The 18,292-nt window shown below is 39.5% G+C and overlaps 1 protein-coding gene across 5 annotated transcripts in view; it reads left to right on the top strand.

Moving 5' to 3' along the window:
* The first annotated feature begins 8,476 nt into the window (after positions 1–8,476).
* crfb4 (cytokine receptor family member b4) overlaps positions 8,477–18,292 on the top strand; it is a 143,865-nt gene continuing 134,049 nt past the window's right edge. For 4 of the 5 annotated variants that reach the window (XM_087267152.1, XM_087267153.1, XM_087267150.1 and 1 more), the window contains exon 1: positions 8,477–8,601. In XM_087267152.1, the coding sequence (XP_087123278.1) occupies positions 8,544–8,601 (58 nt within the window). In that variant the 5' untranslated portion in view covers positions 8,477–8,543. 5 annotated transcript variants of the gene reach the window in all.

The raw sequence follows: 18,292 nt of genomic DNA, 5'->3' as shown, positions 1-18,292 counted from the left end.
GGATACCAGACATCTACCGCGGCATCGGAGGGTGGGCTTTCATTGTCCGATGATGATCCAGACCCCCTCGCCCCCTTCGGGCAGGTGAGCGCTGTCAAAACGGATCCTGAATCGGACATGTTAGCCGTGCTTTCCCGGGCTGCTTCGGCCGTGGGTTGGAGATGGTTTATCCCCCAGCTCCGCAGCCGGACCGACTAGAGGGGCGTTCCCTTCTTACCGGAGGTGCACAGTAGGCTCACGCGGACTTGAAGGGCACTTTATTCTGCTCGCGCTGCGTGTCCCTCCACCCTCACCACTCTCAACGGTGGAGCGGTCAGGGGGTATGTGGCAATTCCTCAGGTTGAGTGCGCGACGGCGCCTCTTCTTGGCGGGGTCCATCTCGTCTCCCATCCAAAGCCTGTAAGTTTTTCTGCTCCCTCGGAGTTAGAGCTTACAAAGCTGCGGGCCAGGCTGCTTCTGCCTTGCATGCGATAGCCACCTACCAGCGATACCAAGTGCAGGCGCTGGCCGAGCTGCACGAGGGTGGGTCCAACCCAGGCTTATGAGCTTCACACCACAGCTGACTAAGCTCTTCGGACTACTAAGCCCGCTGCGTGTGCGTTTGGGAGGACGATGTCCACACTAGTGGTCCAGGAGCGCCACCCCTGACTAAAACTTGGCTGATACGCGCAAAGTCGACAAAGTCCGCTTTCTTGACTTCCCCATATCCCAAGCTGGTCGGCGACATCATCTGCGAATTCACCCAGGAATTCGGGGCGGTGAGAGAGCAGTCTGATGGGTGATGTCACCTTCAGCGGGACCGTACCATCCATATCTGCTCCTCGCCGAAGCAGGCAGCCTCCTGCCCAGAACGCTGCTAAGTCCGGCAACGGACCGCGAAGCGCCCTGGGACAGGTCATCTGGAGAAGAAGTCATCTTTCCCCGCTGGACGGCGGAGCCCCATTTCCAACGGCACTTTTTACTGCCATGAAATGAAAGGGCACTTTTCCACTTCCCCCGATGTGACAGCCCGAAATCTGCCAGTCTGAGACAATGTGCTCTCTAGCTCACAGGTTTGGTGCACTCCGCCAGTGGCTCACGAGCGCTGGGATGGTTTCCTTTCCCCAGCCCTCGAGCCCCCTCTCCGGAGTCAGGGTGCGGAGCCAGAGCGAATCGCTCTCCTCCAGCTCTTTCGCACGACCCTTGCGCTTCCCGGATCAGCACACCCGCTCCGCGCTGCCCCACCTCTGGTACATCAGCGGTTGTAGCGGTGACGCCATTAGCGAGGGCTCTGCCTTCCTGGTTAGCGCGGGCCAGCCCCTCGCGGTGGCTCATACGTACAATCAGACTCGGCTACGCGATTCAGTTTGCGAAACGGCCCCCCAAGTTCACGGGAGTGTATTTCTCCAGGGTCAACCCCCTGTCCGCCCCTGTCTTGCGAGAGGGGATTGCTGCCCTCCTGGCAAAGGGTGCAATCGAGCCGGTTCCTCCAGCCGAGATGGAGAGCGGGTTCTACAGCCCATACTTCATCGTACCCAAAAATAGCGGTGGGTCACGGCCAATCCTAGATCTGCACGTTTTGAACCGCTGTCTTTACAAGCTGCCGTTCAGAATGCTTACGCAGAAGCGCATCCTCTGATGCGTTCAACCTCAGGATTGGTTTGCAGCTATAGATCTGGAGGACGCGTATTTCATGTCTCCATTCTTCCGTGCCACTGCCAGTTTCTGCGTTGGCGTTTGACGGTCGAGCGTGGCAATACAAGGTCCTCCCCTTCAGGCTCTCTCTGTCTCCGCGGGTCTTTACCAAACTCGCGGAGGGTGCCTCAGTGCGCTTTCGGCTTGCGGGCATCCGCATACTCAATTATCTCGACGAATGGCTGATTTTAGCCCACTCGCGGGAGCAATTGACTATGCACAGAGACAAGGTGCTCCGGCATCTTCGCCTATTGGGGTTGCAGGTCAACCGAGAAAAGAGCAAACTCGCCCCGGTGCAGAGGATCTCTTTTCTCGGGATGGAGCTGGACTCGGTCACTATGGTAGCGCGCCTCTCCAGAGAGCGGGCTCGCCTGTTGCTGAACTGTCTGAGGGAGCTCGACAGCAAAATAGTGGTCCCACTGAAATACTTTCAGAGGCTCCTGGGGCATATGGCATCCGCTGCAGCTGTCACGCCGCTCGGATTGCTCCATATGAGACCACTTCAGCACTGGCTTCTAGATCGAGTTCCAAGATGCGCATGGCATGCAGGCGCACACCAAGTCTCGTGTCGCTGCACCCTCAGCCCCTGGAACGACCCCTCGTTCCTGCAGGTCGGTAAGCCTCTGGGACAGGCGTCCAGTCATGTTGTTGTTTCAACAGATGCTTCCAACACGGGCTGGGGAGCCGTGTGTCATGGGCATGCAGCTGCGGGCCTGTGGAAAGGTGCCCAGCTGCATTGGCATATCAATCGCCTAGAGCTGTTGGCAGTGTTCCTCGCTCTCCACCGCTTTTTTCCGGTGTTGGAGCAGCAACACGTGCTGGTCAGGATGGACAGTACAGCGTATATCAACCGTATGGGGGGTACGCGCTCTCGCCGCATGTTCCAGCTCGCCTGCCGTCTGCTCCTCTGGAGTCACCCGTGGCTGGAATTGCTGCGCGCCATTCACATTCCAGCTATGCTCAACCGTGCAGCCGATGCGCTCTCACGGCAGCAAATTCACTCTGGAGAATGGAGACTCCACCCTGAGTCTGTCCAGCTGATATGGGCGCGATTCGGGGAGACCCCGATCGTTATGTTTGCCTCTCCCGAGAACGCTCATTGCCAGTTGTTCTTTTCCCTGACCGAGGGCACTCTCGGCACAGATGCACTGGCCCACAGCTGGCCTCGGGGCACATGCAAGTATGCGTTTCCCCCAGTGAGCCTGCTCGGGCAGCTATTGTGCAAAGTCAGGGAGGACGAGGAGCAGGTTCTGGTAGTTGCGCCCCTCTGGCCCAACCGAATCTGGATATCAGAGATCTCCCTCCTCGCGACGGCCCTCCCCTGGCAGGTCCCTTTGAGAGAGGACCTACTTTCTAAGGGACAGGGCACCATCTGGCACCCTCGCCCCGATCTCTGGAACCTCCATGTGTGGTCCCTAGATGCGAGGAAGACTTAGGTAACCTACCGTCTGCGGTGGTTGATACCATCACTCAGGCTAGAGCCCCCTCCACGAGACGCGCCTACGCCCTACGAGTTTTTCACTGAATGGTGCGTTTTTCGCAGAGAAGACCCCCGAACTTGCCAGATCAGTGTTGTGCTCTCTTACTTCTAGAGAAGCTGGAGAGCAGGCTGTCGCCCTCCACTCTCAAGGTTTACATTGCCGCCATCTCCGCTTATCACGATGCGGTAGCTGGCGGCACCGTGGGAAAGCATAACCTCATCATCCGGTTCCTAAGAGGCGCTAGGCAATTAATCCATCTCGCCCCCCTCTCATGCCCTCTTGGGATCTCGCCCTCGTTCTCACGAGCTTGCGTTCAGATCCCTTCGTGACACTCGAATCAGTATCCTTAAGATTCTGTCGAATTTGGGCCGGATTTTTGTCACGTTATCCTGAGACCCTGCCCGTGTTATGTGCCCAAGGTTCCTACCACTCCTTTTAGAGACCAGGTAGTAACCCTGCAAGCGCTGCCCCCGGAGGAGGCAGACCCAGCCCTTACCTTACTCTGTCCAGTTAGCGCGCTGCACATTATGTGGACCGTACTCAGTACTTTAGATCATCTGAGCAGCTCTTTGTCTGTTATGGCAATAGGCAGCAGGGAAGTGCCGTGACCAAACCAAGATTATCCCACTGGATTGTGGAGGCCATTTCTTGTGCTTATTTGAGCAGAGGTCAGCCGCGTCCCCCGGGAGTGCGTGCGCACTACACTCGAAGCGTTGCATCCTCTTGGACGCGTGCACGCGGCGCCTCTTTAACAGACATCTGTATAGTTGCGGGCTGGGCGACACCCAACACATTTGCAAGGTTTTACAATCTGCGAGTGAAACCGGTTTCCTCAAGGGTATTAGGTAACCCTTGGTGATTGAGGAAACAACTCGGTGGGGTGTTGTAATACGCTTGTGGGGCCCTTTTTCCTTAACACTGAGAGATGTGCACCTTCCTGTCTGTCAATAAAGTTCCCCGTTCAGTGAGCCCTGCAGATTCCTCCGAGGCCCCCAGCACTGACTCAGCGGAGGAGTCACTTGATGGCCTACTACATTAGGTCTGCCCACTGGTCAGCCCGCGTTTTTGGGTATAGGTGCCGGCTATGCTATGTGCGATCCCCTTTGGCAATCCCATATGCTTTTTCCACCACGGTTCAGTCCCCCCTCTTGGGTGGACCTGTGCCTTCCCTATCCGCTAACCACCTTTATATGCGCACTCCCCCTTCTTAGGGCTAGTCCATATGTATTTCTATTTTGTCTCCCTCATTGGGTGCGGATGGTCTCAGCAGTGTCCTCCCTACTGGTATTGCACACTTCCCAACGTGCTGTCGTATTCCTAGAATTATCTAGACGCTAGCGACTCCCAAAAAAATATAACTATTCCATAAAACTTTTTTTGAAGTGGGGATAAGTTAGGGCCAAGGGCACGTTGGAGGACTGTGCCTTCCATGATTTGGGTATGTCACGCTTGCTTGACTGCCCTCTCATCGGAGGTGTTGGTAAGGTGCAGTCATTATGGCATTTTCCATAGTCTCCCATACGTGGATTTTAACATCAAATCCACTTATAGCACTGGAGTTCCCCAACCGAAGGGGAACGTTCGAGGTTACAGAAGTAACCCTTCGTTCCCCGAGGAGGGGAACGGAAGTGCTATACTCCGTCGCCATAATGACTGTGCCTTAACTGTTTATAAGTCTCTTCAGCTTAAAAGAATGGCGTTTGCTAGCACCAGGTGAGCTTATATGCTGGGATAATTGGCAATGAAGCACACCTGCGCAAGCTTACGCTGCCAATTCATTGTTTTCATTGGCCCGTTCAATACTCTTTTAGACAAGCGGCTTCTGAACCGAAACCTCCCATACCTGGATTTTAACATCAAATCCACTTATAGCACTTCCGTTCCCCTCCTCGGGGAATGAAGGGTTACTTCTGTAACCTCGAACGTTCTACAGCAGGGGTCACCAAACTTGTTCCTGGAGGGCCGGCGTCCTGCAGATTTTAGCTCCAACCCTAATCAAACACACCTGAACAAGCTAATCAAGGTCTTACTAAGTATACTTGAAAGATCCAGACAAGTGTGTTGAGGCAAGTTAAAGCTAAACCCTGCAGGGACACCGGCCCTCCTGGACCGAGATTGGTGACCCCTGTTCTACTGTATCAAATGCCTTGTAGAAGTCAAGAAATAAAACAAACCCATCCTCTTTAATTAAGTGTCCATAATCAACTAGATCTAAGACCAGTCTATGTTCACTTATAACTTGATTCAATCTAAATTTCAATCTATTAGCTATAGCAGATGTAAGAATTTTATAATCCACAATGAGTAGAGTAATCGGCCTTAAATTCTCAATAAATCTTTTATCTTTGTTTGCCTTTGTAATAAGAATACTCAAGCCCTGTTTCATAGTTGTAAGTAAAGTATTAGAAATCAAACACTCTTTTAATGCTGCAAATAACAAATGTTTTATATCCTCCCAAAACAATTTGTAGAAGTTATTAGTCAAACCATCCTGACCAGGAGACTTACCCAAACACATCTTTTTAATAGCTACTTCAAGTTCCTCTAGCTTTAAATCCTCATCAAACATTTCTTTAAATTCAGTATCTATCTGTGGGATATACTCTTTAACCTTTTCTAGAAATTGAACAGCATTATTTTCAGAATATGATGAAGAATAAATATTACTATAAAATGAATATATTTCCTCAGATATCAGTTTAGAATCCATAATTATTGCATCCTTAATAACTAAAGTATGAATTGCATTACTTTGCTGTCTACTCTTTTCTAATTTACAAAAGTAAGCTGTGTTCTTCTCTCCTTCTTCCACCCATTTTGCCCGAGACCTTACAAAATCTCCTTGTGCTTTCATTACATACATGCTGTCTAATTTAGCTTGAAGAGTGATTAACTTTTCCACATCTTTAACCTTATCATGTGTGTTACAGCAAGCATTAATTTCCTGAATTATTCTTAATTCTTTTAGCAATATATCACTTCTCTTTTGTTTACCAAAACAAATTGAAATTTCCCTTGTTTTAAATTTAAAGTATTCCCATTTAATCCCACTGGAATTTAAAGAGACATCATTCTCAACCTCACTAATTAGGTTTCTAATTTGACTACTATAAACTTTATCCTTTAAAAGTTCTGCATTAAACTTCCAATAGTCTTTCTTAGTAGTATTTTTGTTTACTGGTGTCAAAGTTAATGAAATCACACAGTGATCTGCCAATGGTGCAGCAGAAATTAAAACCTGGTTCGCAAGCTCAAGATATTCCTCAGTTATGAGCCAAAAATCTATTCGTGACCTAGAGGACCCATTAGGTTTGACCCAAGAAAACTGATTAGTATTAGGATTCTTGACTCTCCATACATCTATAAGAGAGTTAACTTGGCAAAATTCCTGAATAATACTATTAAGATGATGACTTGTAAAACTAGAAGGAGATCTATCCATCCATTAATTAGGTGCCAAGTTAAAATCACCTCCAATTAGTACCAAATTTGTATTAAATTTCTATTCAAATTGTAAAACAACCTTTGTTAAATCAGATAATAAAGACTTGTTTTGCCCAGCACTATTATAGCCATACACATTCACTATAATAACAAAAATACCTTCAATGATTAATCACATCAGTAAGCCAATGACCATAATCATCAGACTGAAAAGTCACAACCTTCCCAGGACAATTGTTGAGGCATATGGCGACACCTGCTGATCGATTAGAGCCATGACTGAACAAAATTGTGTCTCCCCACATTATTTTTCAAAAAGCTTCATCTTCAGCAGTAGAATGAGTCTCTTGAAGAAACAAAAACTGTGATTTCTGCCCCATAGCAAACAAAAATATAGTTTTCCTTTTTACTTTGTCCTTTAGACTCCTTGCATTCAGTGAACAAAAAGATAAACTAGATTTTAGTGAAAACATATTCCACTGGAACTCACAGTGAACAAAGAAATAATGTCACAGAACAGTCAGTGTAGAATTGGAAGAATAAAAAAAAAAACTTGCAACGCAAAAAGAGTCTCTGAATAATAAGCTTTTCCCTTATTCAAACCTTTCATCATACTGCATGAACTGCATCATAATCAGTTTGTATTATTTACATATCATGTCAAAAAATCGGTGTTCAAATAAGAATAAAACAGAATATAACATAAATTCTTTGATGCCTGAGTTGGGATTTTTTTTATTAAATTGTGCCTATGTAGGCTATTTAAAAATATAATCAATACTGATGCTAAGGAATGACCCCTATTTACAAATATATATTTTTGATAACTCAAGAAGTTATATGTTCTAAAAAATCTAAAATAGTATTAGGCCAGTTCTCTGCTCATTTCAAGAAAAAAAAAAACTATTTCATTATGTTTAGTGGTCTGCTAGCAATTTATGAAATCATACTAATAAATATTTATTAAACAACACAAGTTCTTATTTATCACTCGTACGCCAATTCTTATTTATGACAATTATTACATCATTATTACATCAAAAGTTATTTGCAATTTGCTGCATGAAACAACATCCTAGTTATTTTTATACCCCTATAGACATTGCTTATATTATTCCAGTTGTAATCCTGTGTCTAATGATGGTTACATGTGCACATCTTAACTTTTGTGTTGTCTGTTTACTACTAATAAACCTACAACGTTCTCGAACTCTTCAAGTGTGTCATCACGGAAATATTCCCAATAATCTGTCAGTCCCAGGCTCCCAGCACCAATTAAATAACCCTGGCCCCTGCTTATTCTAATTTCTATTCCACTGGATATAGTATTGTTCATATCCTTCACATCTGTGAATTTCCTCTGTAGAATAATTAAAATATTTGTTTTGTCCATGTTTAAAAAGCAAGGAACAAAGATTTTAAATTTGGCACAATTATTGTGTTACTTGATTACGTTTTATGTTTCACAGAAGAGATAGCCTAATGTTTATTTTGTGCAATTTCAATTGAAATACTTTAACAACAACAACAACGACGACGACGACGACGACAACAACAGAAAGACGTATTCTGAATTACATTTAGGTAAATAAATTTATTTTTAGGCACTTTTGTGCCCTTTTAGGTCTTTCTGTCCCTCTTCATTATAACAGAAAAACAGAGAAAAAAAATAATAAAATGAACGTTAGATAAAAAAATATAGATACCAGGTATACACATATATATAATAAACCCCTCTGAAGCTTAAACCTTTGTCTGCTTTACAGTTTGACACCTCCCCTTACACGGGGTTTCTTTTAAACGTACGCTACGTACATGATGACTTGACTTTTTTCTTTCCCTTTCTTTTTAGAACTCGCTTATTCCTCTTCCTCGTTCACAAGTGTCATACCCGTTCTCAGCGTGCGCACTTCATACCAAGGGATTCTGTCAAATTGAGGAAGAATGTCCGCTTTTATCAGTTTTTCTGTTGTCTTGTTTAATATCATCGGTGTCATCACAGGTAAGTTTCATTTGTTAAAGGTTTACACATATACAACGAATTGTTGTCTGGTAATACTTCACGTATAGGGATTAAAACTGTATATCTGTATCTCAGGGGAAAACCAGTCTAGCAGTTCGCCTAACTTCCTGTTTGTTGTTAACGTTACTGGACGATTTAAACAGGAACATTTACAGAGTCAAACTGTTTTACATGTGTGTGCCTCAATCTTTTTCGCCTCAATGTAAACCTTATCACTTAATTAATTTTGTATTCACGAGCTTATACGGTCCGTGTACAATCAGGGTGTTTTTCACTACGGTCAAGCCAGCCGCGGTTCGGAAAAACACAGTCAAGCCAGCCGCGCTTAATATTTTGGTGCGCGCGCATTATTATCACTACGGTAATGTCAGCAGCCACACAGAGAGCGCTCCACAAGAGCATCCATTTCGCCCAGAACAGAGAGATAACAACGAAACATTAGTTTCTCCCACTTTTCTCCCACGTATGCTTTATTAAACATTTTATTAGCTCTTCTTTGACAGTGCTGTTATTTTAAGAAATTGGTGTATGGGCTTACCTGTAATTTTCTTTAAGTTTATCTTTTTGCTTAAAGTGATTTTATAGCAGATCAAACGGACAGAATAAATATACTATTTATTCTAAATATACTAAATACCCAGAATGCGTTTCTATTTCTCCTAGCCAACTACAGTACATTGCAAATAAGGTTAAATGCAATTTTATAAAACGTGGCTAACCTCAGAAAGTGAAAACAATCATAAAGTAGTCCAACAAAACATTGTTTGAGTTACAAATATATGTTTATTTCATTTAAAGGGGATTTTAAAAGGTATGCTTCTTTCAGTATATGGGATATGGGGCATTACTACACTTTAGATGACTGTAAAGACCTTAATTTGTTATAAGTAGAATAGAACAACAATATCTGATGCAGGAAGTCTACTGTATGCATACATCATATGAAGCCTGTCTTTCTGCAGCATTTTGGACTAATGTACCATTAACTCACTTTAAAGTGCTATAAAGAAATAAGTAGAAAAAAACAAAGCTTGGTTCTGATACAGGATGTACATGCATACTCATGTGAAAGACCTACAGATGTTACTACTTCAATGTGTTCCTTGTGCCGCCATTCATACCGCGGCGACGGCGGTACTTGATGCGCCAGCAGCATTTGACCGCTGGGTGTCACTTTAACCACAGATATTCAGCTTTGTCTTTTCACGATGCTAAACAGACTGTTCTGTAGGCGTAGCTTACTGTATGTGATGTGATGTGTTCAATTAAAATATAATTTTAATTTAGTTTTTCTGGTAATAGACATGCTCTTACACTATACTATGCTGCAGAAAAGATACATGGTGAGAAGTCAAAAAGCAAATATAAGAATTAAGTTATTAGCCTTCAGTGCCCGATTAAATTGCGTTGGGGTGAAAATAATGTTTTGATTTCTTTGACTATCATGGCAATGTTATTATCTCAAATCTTAAACGTGCGCATATAAAAAACAGCAAAATAATATAGATTATTCTGCCGGTAGAGCACATCACCTCACAGTTGTGAACTTGCGATCACCTCAACTTACATTTAAAATTTGTTTACCTGGTTTATTGTAAACTTTTTAAGTGCAAAGAGGATTCGTTTTGGAAAATAGAATTGAAGAAATGAAAGACAACTAAAGTGAAAGCATAAACATTCAGTACAAATAAGTAGTCTTAAATAAATAAATAAATAAATAAATAAATAAATAAATAAAGCAGTCTTTTAGTCTAAATATAGAGAGATGTAGTTTGCTATTTTGATAGGACTAAGACAAGATATTTTCATTTATGTTTTTAATTTACGTTTTTATTTACATTTTCGTTGTTGATTATATTTTACTATCTCATTTTATGTTTCAATTATAGTACATAATAATAAACGAATAATGAAAATAAATAAATAATGAAAATAGGACATAAATTAAGTCTGGCAGGTTTATTTTTAATAATTTAGTTTCAGTTCCGTTTTTTTGTTTCAAAACGTCAATGTTCTGCTTTAAAGTATAACGGTTTTGTTTTGTTTTTTTACTTAATGGCTCAGTAAGTTTTGTATTTTAATTTCATATTCAGTCACCTTGCATATGCGTGTGAAATATAATGCCGCATAACCGCGGAAAAAGAAGAAAAGGCTGTCAGTTAAAGCTAATCAAAATTAGCTATATTAAAATACAGCATTTATGTTAATACAGGCAGAGTGTGAACAAACTCAAGGCTAAGATATGCGCTTGTTTTTTTAATGCATTTAAAAATAAATGCTATATAAATAAATGTTTTTTTTTTTTTTTTACTTTTTTTGTATGGTAAAGGACAATGCACATTATGTTATTGATGTAAACTTAGGCTAAAACTTACCATTGATAAACGTGACCTACCTCAAGCAGATCACTTAAAGTGTAATAAAAATAATGTTGCAGCAGGACATAAACGAAGTCCCGCAAGTTTATTTTTAATAATTTAGTTTCAGTACTATTAACTTTTTTTTCTCAAAACATCAATAGCACCTTCAATAATCTAAACATTAAAGATAGACCGCAAGATGTGTTGAGTGGCTATATGTGGTGAAGAACGATGGCAAAGCTAAGTGTGATTATTGTAATAAACTAATAAGTTATAAAGCAGAGAGTCCCGACCAACAGGACTGACTTAGCATATGCGGTTGGCTCATTCTTCACGAATATAGAATTAAAATAATGGCGCGTTAGGTTCATTGTGCATCCCGCAGGTGCAACCAACAAGAGTTGTGCATTTTAGTTTAACTTTTTTGAGCGTTATAAGCAGCTCGGTGTTAGTTTTTAATTAAATATATCGAGCCGAAACTAAGCAGCGCATTCTCTCCGCCTCCTCCTTTATAACCAGCGGGACACGCTACTGAAGCAGGAGACACTCCGTCGTTCATAATCTTAGCTGATGTGTCGGAGTCGATAGAATATATCAAAGAGGAATGTTCTTTTTACAGTGCCGATATGTTTAATCTTTTTTTCCCTGTCATTTCTCTTCAGCAAATTATATTTTTAAAGCTGCTTGATTCTTTTAAAACCGAAAGCAGAGCCCGTCAATTGGTGTTTTTTCATAAGATACTCCTTTATTAATGTTTTATTTTATGAGTGTCTTTAATGTGCTTTTTAATAGTTTTATTTTATTCAAAGCAGCGCCTAAAAGCCAATTTATCCTCAAATCGTGGCATGCGAGCGATGTCATATCGCATATATTGCCTTTTTTTCTGATCTTTTTGCATAAAGGTTTTAATCAAAAGACAGGTAATTTAATTACTTTCGATGTGCTAAAATATTTGTTAAATAAATGTTATTAAAAAAAGGCATATGCAATGTGCTCTGACGGGTAAAATCAGATTCTTTCTCTCTTTCAAGTTCAAAGCAAATTTGAATGCCAAAGGATTTTAGATGCATATACAAGACTATATGTAGTATATTAACATCAACAAATTAATAAAATAAGTAGCAAATGAGAAATAAATGACAGACAAGTTGATAAAAACAGACATTATCTCTTAAAGTTATCAGAATTGCAAGATTAAAACAGCTGAATATAGGCCTAAAATAAATCTAGAAAGCTTGCGCACTGATATTTATTCTTTTTTTTTTTTCGAATAGCGAACAATTTCAACCGCGGGGAGATACCGACAGCTTGATTTGCAGTATTTTCTAACATGTTAGAAGAGGGCAGCGGACATGGCTGCCGGTGGGGAAGCGGTTGTGCCCTCAGCAGCTGATTGAGACGGAGCTGCATATCAAGTGCACTAAATAGGGCTCAACCTGTGCAGTGCACATGCCCTTTTTAGTCTTGGATAGAAAGTGCCCTTCCAAAATGATCAAAAGTGCCCCCGCGACGCGGCACACCCTCGGTCCCGCCCTTCAGTAGGCGCGCAACAACACCGCTCTTGACAACACCACGTCAACACCGCTCTTCAGTACTCGCGCAACAACAACCCCCATATTTGTTTGCACTACTGCCCTTTTTGCCCTTTTTGTCTTGTTTGTGAGACGCGACGCTGCACTGCTTTGGCAAAACGAACGTACAGTTACTTGTCATGCCAATAAAGCACCTCAAATGTGAAAATGTGAAAATAGCCTAGGCAACAAATAAATAGTAGTCTAATAATAACAAAAAATGCCCTTTTCATTTTCATACAATAGGCCTATGTGTGGGTTTTGACAATATGTGTTTAATTAAGCTATAAAGATTTGCCTATCAGATGAAATGCATAGTAAAATATGAAATAAATGTCTCTTTTGCTGAATATTTAATTAATCTATTTAATATTTTAAAAATCAACTCCTTTTTGCCCAGAGAAAGAGGCGCGCGGCACTAGCGGACATGGGGTGCTTTCCCCGGCTGAACTATGCACAGTTTGGGGAAAAAAAGGATATAGTGATGCATGTTTCCCAAAACCCCTAGTTTCTCTGTCGCAGATCCATCATTTGAATCACGTTGTAAGTAAAACGCACATAATGATAAAGCACACCATCATCACGAGGGCAATTAAATAAAGACAACCTAAACATATTTTTAATTGTTTATTTATGTAATGTGAGTTTTTATAACTTTGTTCTTTAAATTATTTCAATATAATTTAGGCTATTCTATCGTGATAACACCATAAAAGGCCTTCAATGCATTGATATAGGTAATAGGGATACAATGAAAAGCCGATTTCACTATTGACCCTGTTTTTATTCATTGACGGCTTCCCAACGCTGCAATTCTGTTGCGCGAAAAAAAGCTGCTGCAAATAAGCAAATTTATGACAATACACATTTAATAGTTTCATGAAAGTAGTTGCTGGTGTGCTTCATCTGCGTGATTCTGATTTGACATTCTTCCGCTAAACTTGCTCTGTGTTGAGGTGTGAATGGGCTGTGCTCTTTGCTATTGATGCTAAGGCATCAAGGTGTAAATGAGCTATAGTTCTCTTTGCAACTTTCAATTTTGAGGTGGGGGAAGTGGGAAGAGGCAATTCAAATGTACCATCTCTAAAAATAAAAAGGTCGCTTACGCGGAATTTGTGTTTAAAGATTATTACCTTATTTTTATTTTATTATTATTAATTTATTCATTCATTCTTCATTCATTTTCTTTTCGGTTTAGTCCCTTTATTAGTCTGTGATCGCCACAGCGGAATGAACCGTCAACTTATCCAGCATATGTTTTACGCAGTGGATGGCTTCGGGACGGAGTGAAAGGAAAGGCGGAATTTGCCCCGAGTCTGGGAAAGATGGCTTGCCGTAATTACACTAGTTTTCCTATCGCACACATGCGCCAAACACATAAACAAATAAATAAAAAAGGGAAAGAAAACATCTAGCCTTGAGGTCTTTTTGCTTATAATCGCCCTTATGTTTCCGTTTTAAATGTAAGGCTGTTGCATAAAATAATACAATTTTAATTTATAAGTTACTTTGCTGCGTCCCCCTTGATGTTACAATAACGCATAATAATCTCCACACCATATTAAAGACACAGCAGACATAAAGGTTGTGTGTGAGAGCCCGAGCAAAAAAGGATCAGAAATTGATCACGCACGCACTGGAAAAAAGGCAATTATGCAACACATGACATGCATCGCTCTCAATTGACGGGCTCTGCTTTCTGTTTTAACATAATCAAGCAGCTTAAAAAATAATTTGATGAAGAGAAATGACAGGAAAAAAAGTAATAAAAAAAATAAAAAGATTAAACGTATCGGGACTGTTAAAAGAACATTCCTCTTTAATATATTCTTTCGACTCAGATACATCAGCTAAGATTATGAATGACGGAGTAGGCTATCTCTCCTGCTTGCCTCAGCAGCGTGTGTCCAGCTGGTTATGAACGAGGAGGTGGAGAGAATGCGCTGTTTAGTTTCGGTTTGATATAAAAACTAACACCGAACTGCTTATAACGCTCAAAAAGTTAAACTAAAATGCACAACCCTTGTTGGTTGCACCCGCAAGTTGTGTTATTTATATTTGTGGCTGTTAAGTTATACATATATTGAGATACTGAGCCATTACAAGTAAAAAAAACAACAACAAAAAACTAAAATTTTACTTTAAAGAAGAACAGACGTTTTGAGAAAAAAAAACTGAACAGAACTGGAACTAAATTATTAAAACTAAACTTGCAGGACTTCGTTTATGTCCTGCGGCAACTTTATTTTTATAACACTTTTTTTTTTTGCCCCGAGTCTGGGAAAGACGGCTTGCCGTCATTACACCGATCGCACACGAGTTACATGCGTCAAACACATAAATAAATAAATAAATAAATAAATAAATAAATAAATAAATAAGGGAAAGAAAACATCTAACCTTATAGGCTGAGGTCTTTTTGCTTATAATCGCCCTTATGTTTCCGTTTTAAAGGCTGTTGCATAATACAATTTTAATTTATAAGTGACTTTGTTGCTTCCCCTTGATGTTTCAATAACGCATAATAATCTATACACCATATTAAAGACAACAGAAAGACATAAATCTTTACAAATTACCTGTCCCCTTTTGTAGACTCAAAACAAGTGTCAAATCTTGAAAAAATTGCCTGAGCCATATTAAAATATAATTTAAAGAATTATTATCGGATAAAACCGCATTAAATAAATAAACCAATATAAAACAAGCAAAAGCAAGCTATAACAGTTTAGGTATAGGTCTATGTAGCCTACATAAATGAAACCGTTAAAGTCAAATTAAACTTTCATTTTACAAGATATTTTTTTTTTTAAGATTTTAGATATTTTCTAAAAACAATAAACACCAGAGAAAGTTTAAATAATTATATAGTGGTTACGATGATAATAATTAAATCGTTCAAACAGAGCATTTTTTGGGGAGAGTGAAAGCAGAATGCGACCTTTTGATGAATTAGCTCTAACCTTTGACAGTTTTTTTTTCTTTCCGCGGTTATGCGCGCATTATATTTCAAATGCATATGCAAGGTGACTAAAATTGAAATTAAAATACAAAACATACTGGGCCATTAAGTAAAAAAACAAAACAACAGTTATACTTTAAAGAGAACTTTAAAGAGAACATTGTTGTTTTGAAACAAAAAAAATAACTGAAAACTATTAAAAATAAACCTGCGAGATATGTCCTGCGGCAAAATTATTTTATGAAGCAGTATTCAACTTAAGCTCTTTAGACCATGCATGCGCCTGACCGTTTCTTAGTGTTTCACCACATGTCCTTAAATACATAAGGCCTATTTTTATTATTTTTCATTATTCGTTTATTATTATGTACAATAATTGTGACATAAAATTAAATAGTAAAATATAATCAACAACGAAAATGTAAATAAAAAGGTAAATTAAAACATAAATGAAAAGGTCTTGTGTTAGTCCTACCAAAATAGCAAACACTGAAAATCTCTTTACATTTAGGCTAAAAGACTGCTTTAATTTTTTAATTTAGGCATACTTAGAATATTTGTACTGAATGTTTGTGCTTTCATATTAGTTGTCTTTAACTTCTTCAATTCTATTTTTCAAAAAGAATCCTCTTTGCACTTAAAAAGTTTAGAATAACAATAATTCCTGTTAACAAATTTTAAATGATTAATAAAGGAATTATAATGCTTTGACTTATTGTTTTATCTCATTTACAAGCACAATAGCATATTTAAGGCTGCTGTGTGGGCTATTTCTGTCGGTTCGCATCCCGTCCCTTTGCGCCCCCTGGCGGCTCATTCACAAACTGCGGTCATACACTAAAAACAAAGCGGCTCCTATTTCAAACGGCGGCGGTATATGACGCGGCGTAATAGTCACTTTGAACTCTCACCTACTGTAATTTAAGTGAGCAGAAGAAAACAATGGACAGGACATCCAATATTATATGCATACCTCATAATAATTTACTGCAGCATTTATTAGCTATTATTAGCTATTAATGAGCTATAAAGTCTTTAAAGTGCTATAAATACAATTTATAAATATAAATAAAAGACTGATCTGGTCTGATAATGGTTGTCCTATGCTATATGCATTTATACCACATATGAATCCTTTTTACTGCAGCAATTTGGAAAAAAATGCTAATTTAAAATATGTAGAAAAAAAACAATAGTCAGGTCTGACACAGGACATCTCATTCTAAACCTCAGATAAAGACTTGTTACTGCTGTGTTTTGGAGAAATTTGGTATTAACATTACTCAAAGTGTTATACAGACCCAATTTCCAATGCGTAGACAAAAACAATGATCAGTTCCTGTACAAAACATCACATACAATATGCATACTACATATAAACACTTCTTACTCCAGCAATTTAGAGAAGTGGGACATTAACATAATATAAAGTGCTATAAAGACCCCATTTCCAATAAGTAGGAAAAAAATGGTCAGTTCTTTTACAGGACATACTAAACTATGTGTTTACTTTACAAGAAAACTTTTTACTGCAGAGTTTTGGAGAAACAGGGTATTACATATTATAAGGTGCTGTAAAGACCCCAATTCAAATAAGTAAAAAAATGGTCAGTTCTTATACATGACATACCATGCTATATATGTACTTCACATAAAACCTTTTTACTACAGCATTTTAAAGAAACAGGGTATTAACATAATATAAAATACTATAAAGGCCGCATTTTAAATAAGTAGAAACAAATAATGGTCAGTTCTTATACAGGACATCCCATACTATGTGTGGACTTCACATGAAACCTTATTACTGCAGTGTTTTGGAGAAATTGTATATTATTATATTTCAAAGTGTTATAAAGACCTCAATTCAAATAAGTTGAAAAAAACAATGGTCAATTCTTACACAGGACATCCAATACTATATCTGTACTTCACATGAAACCTTTTTGCTGCAGCATTTTGGAGAAATGGGGTATTAACGTCGAAAAAAGCACTATAAAGACCCCATTTCAAATAAGTAGAAAAAACAATGGTCAGATCTTATACAGGACATCTTAGTCTATGTGTGTACTTCACATGAAAGCTTTTTCCAGCAGCATTTTAAAGAAACGGGGTATTAACATAATATAAAGTACTTTAAAGATTGCATTTTTAATAAGCAGAAAAAAATAATGGTCAGTTCTTATACAGGGCATCCCATACTATATTGTGTACTTCACATTAAACCTTGTTACTGCACTATTTTGGAGAAATTGTATATTTATATGATTTAATGTGTTATCAAGACCCCATTTCTAATAAGTAGAAAAAAACAATGGTCAGTTCTTATATAGGACATCCCATACTATATGTTTACGTCACATGAAACCTTTTTACTGCAGCATTTTAGAGAAATTGGGTATTAACATATTATAAAGTACTATAAAGACTGCATTTCAAATAAGTAGAAAAAAACAATGGTCAGTTCTTATACAGGACATCCCATACTATATGTGTACTTCACATGAAACCTTCTTACTGCACTGTTTTGGAGAAATTGTGTAATGGGGTAACAAAGTTTTTATACAGGACGAATGTGTCAAGGACAGACAGAACATCACAGTTTTCTACAACTCCAAATGTGTCAAGGATACAAAAAATTGCAGTTCTCTTCCTGCTGAGGGACTATATTTATTGACCTCCATAGTAATTGTTTTTTTTTTCTAAAATGAAAGTCAATGGTTACCAGTTTTCAGGTTAATTCTAAATATCTTCTTTTGTGTTCAACCAAAGAAAGG

Source organism: Danio rerio, chromosome 9, assembly GCF_052040795.2.
Source record: "Danio rerio strain M-AB ecotype USA chromosome 9, GRCz13ab, whole genome shotgun sequence".
NCBI lineage: Eukaryota > Metazoa > Chordata > Actinopteri > Cypriniformes > Danionidae > Danio > Danio rerio.
Note: the sequence above shows the minus strand (reverse complement) of the source record. Positions and strands in the feature narration are given on the sequence as shown.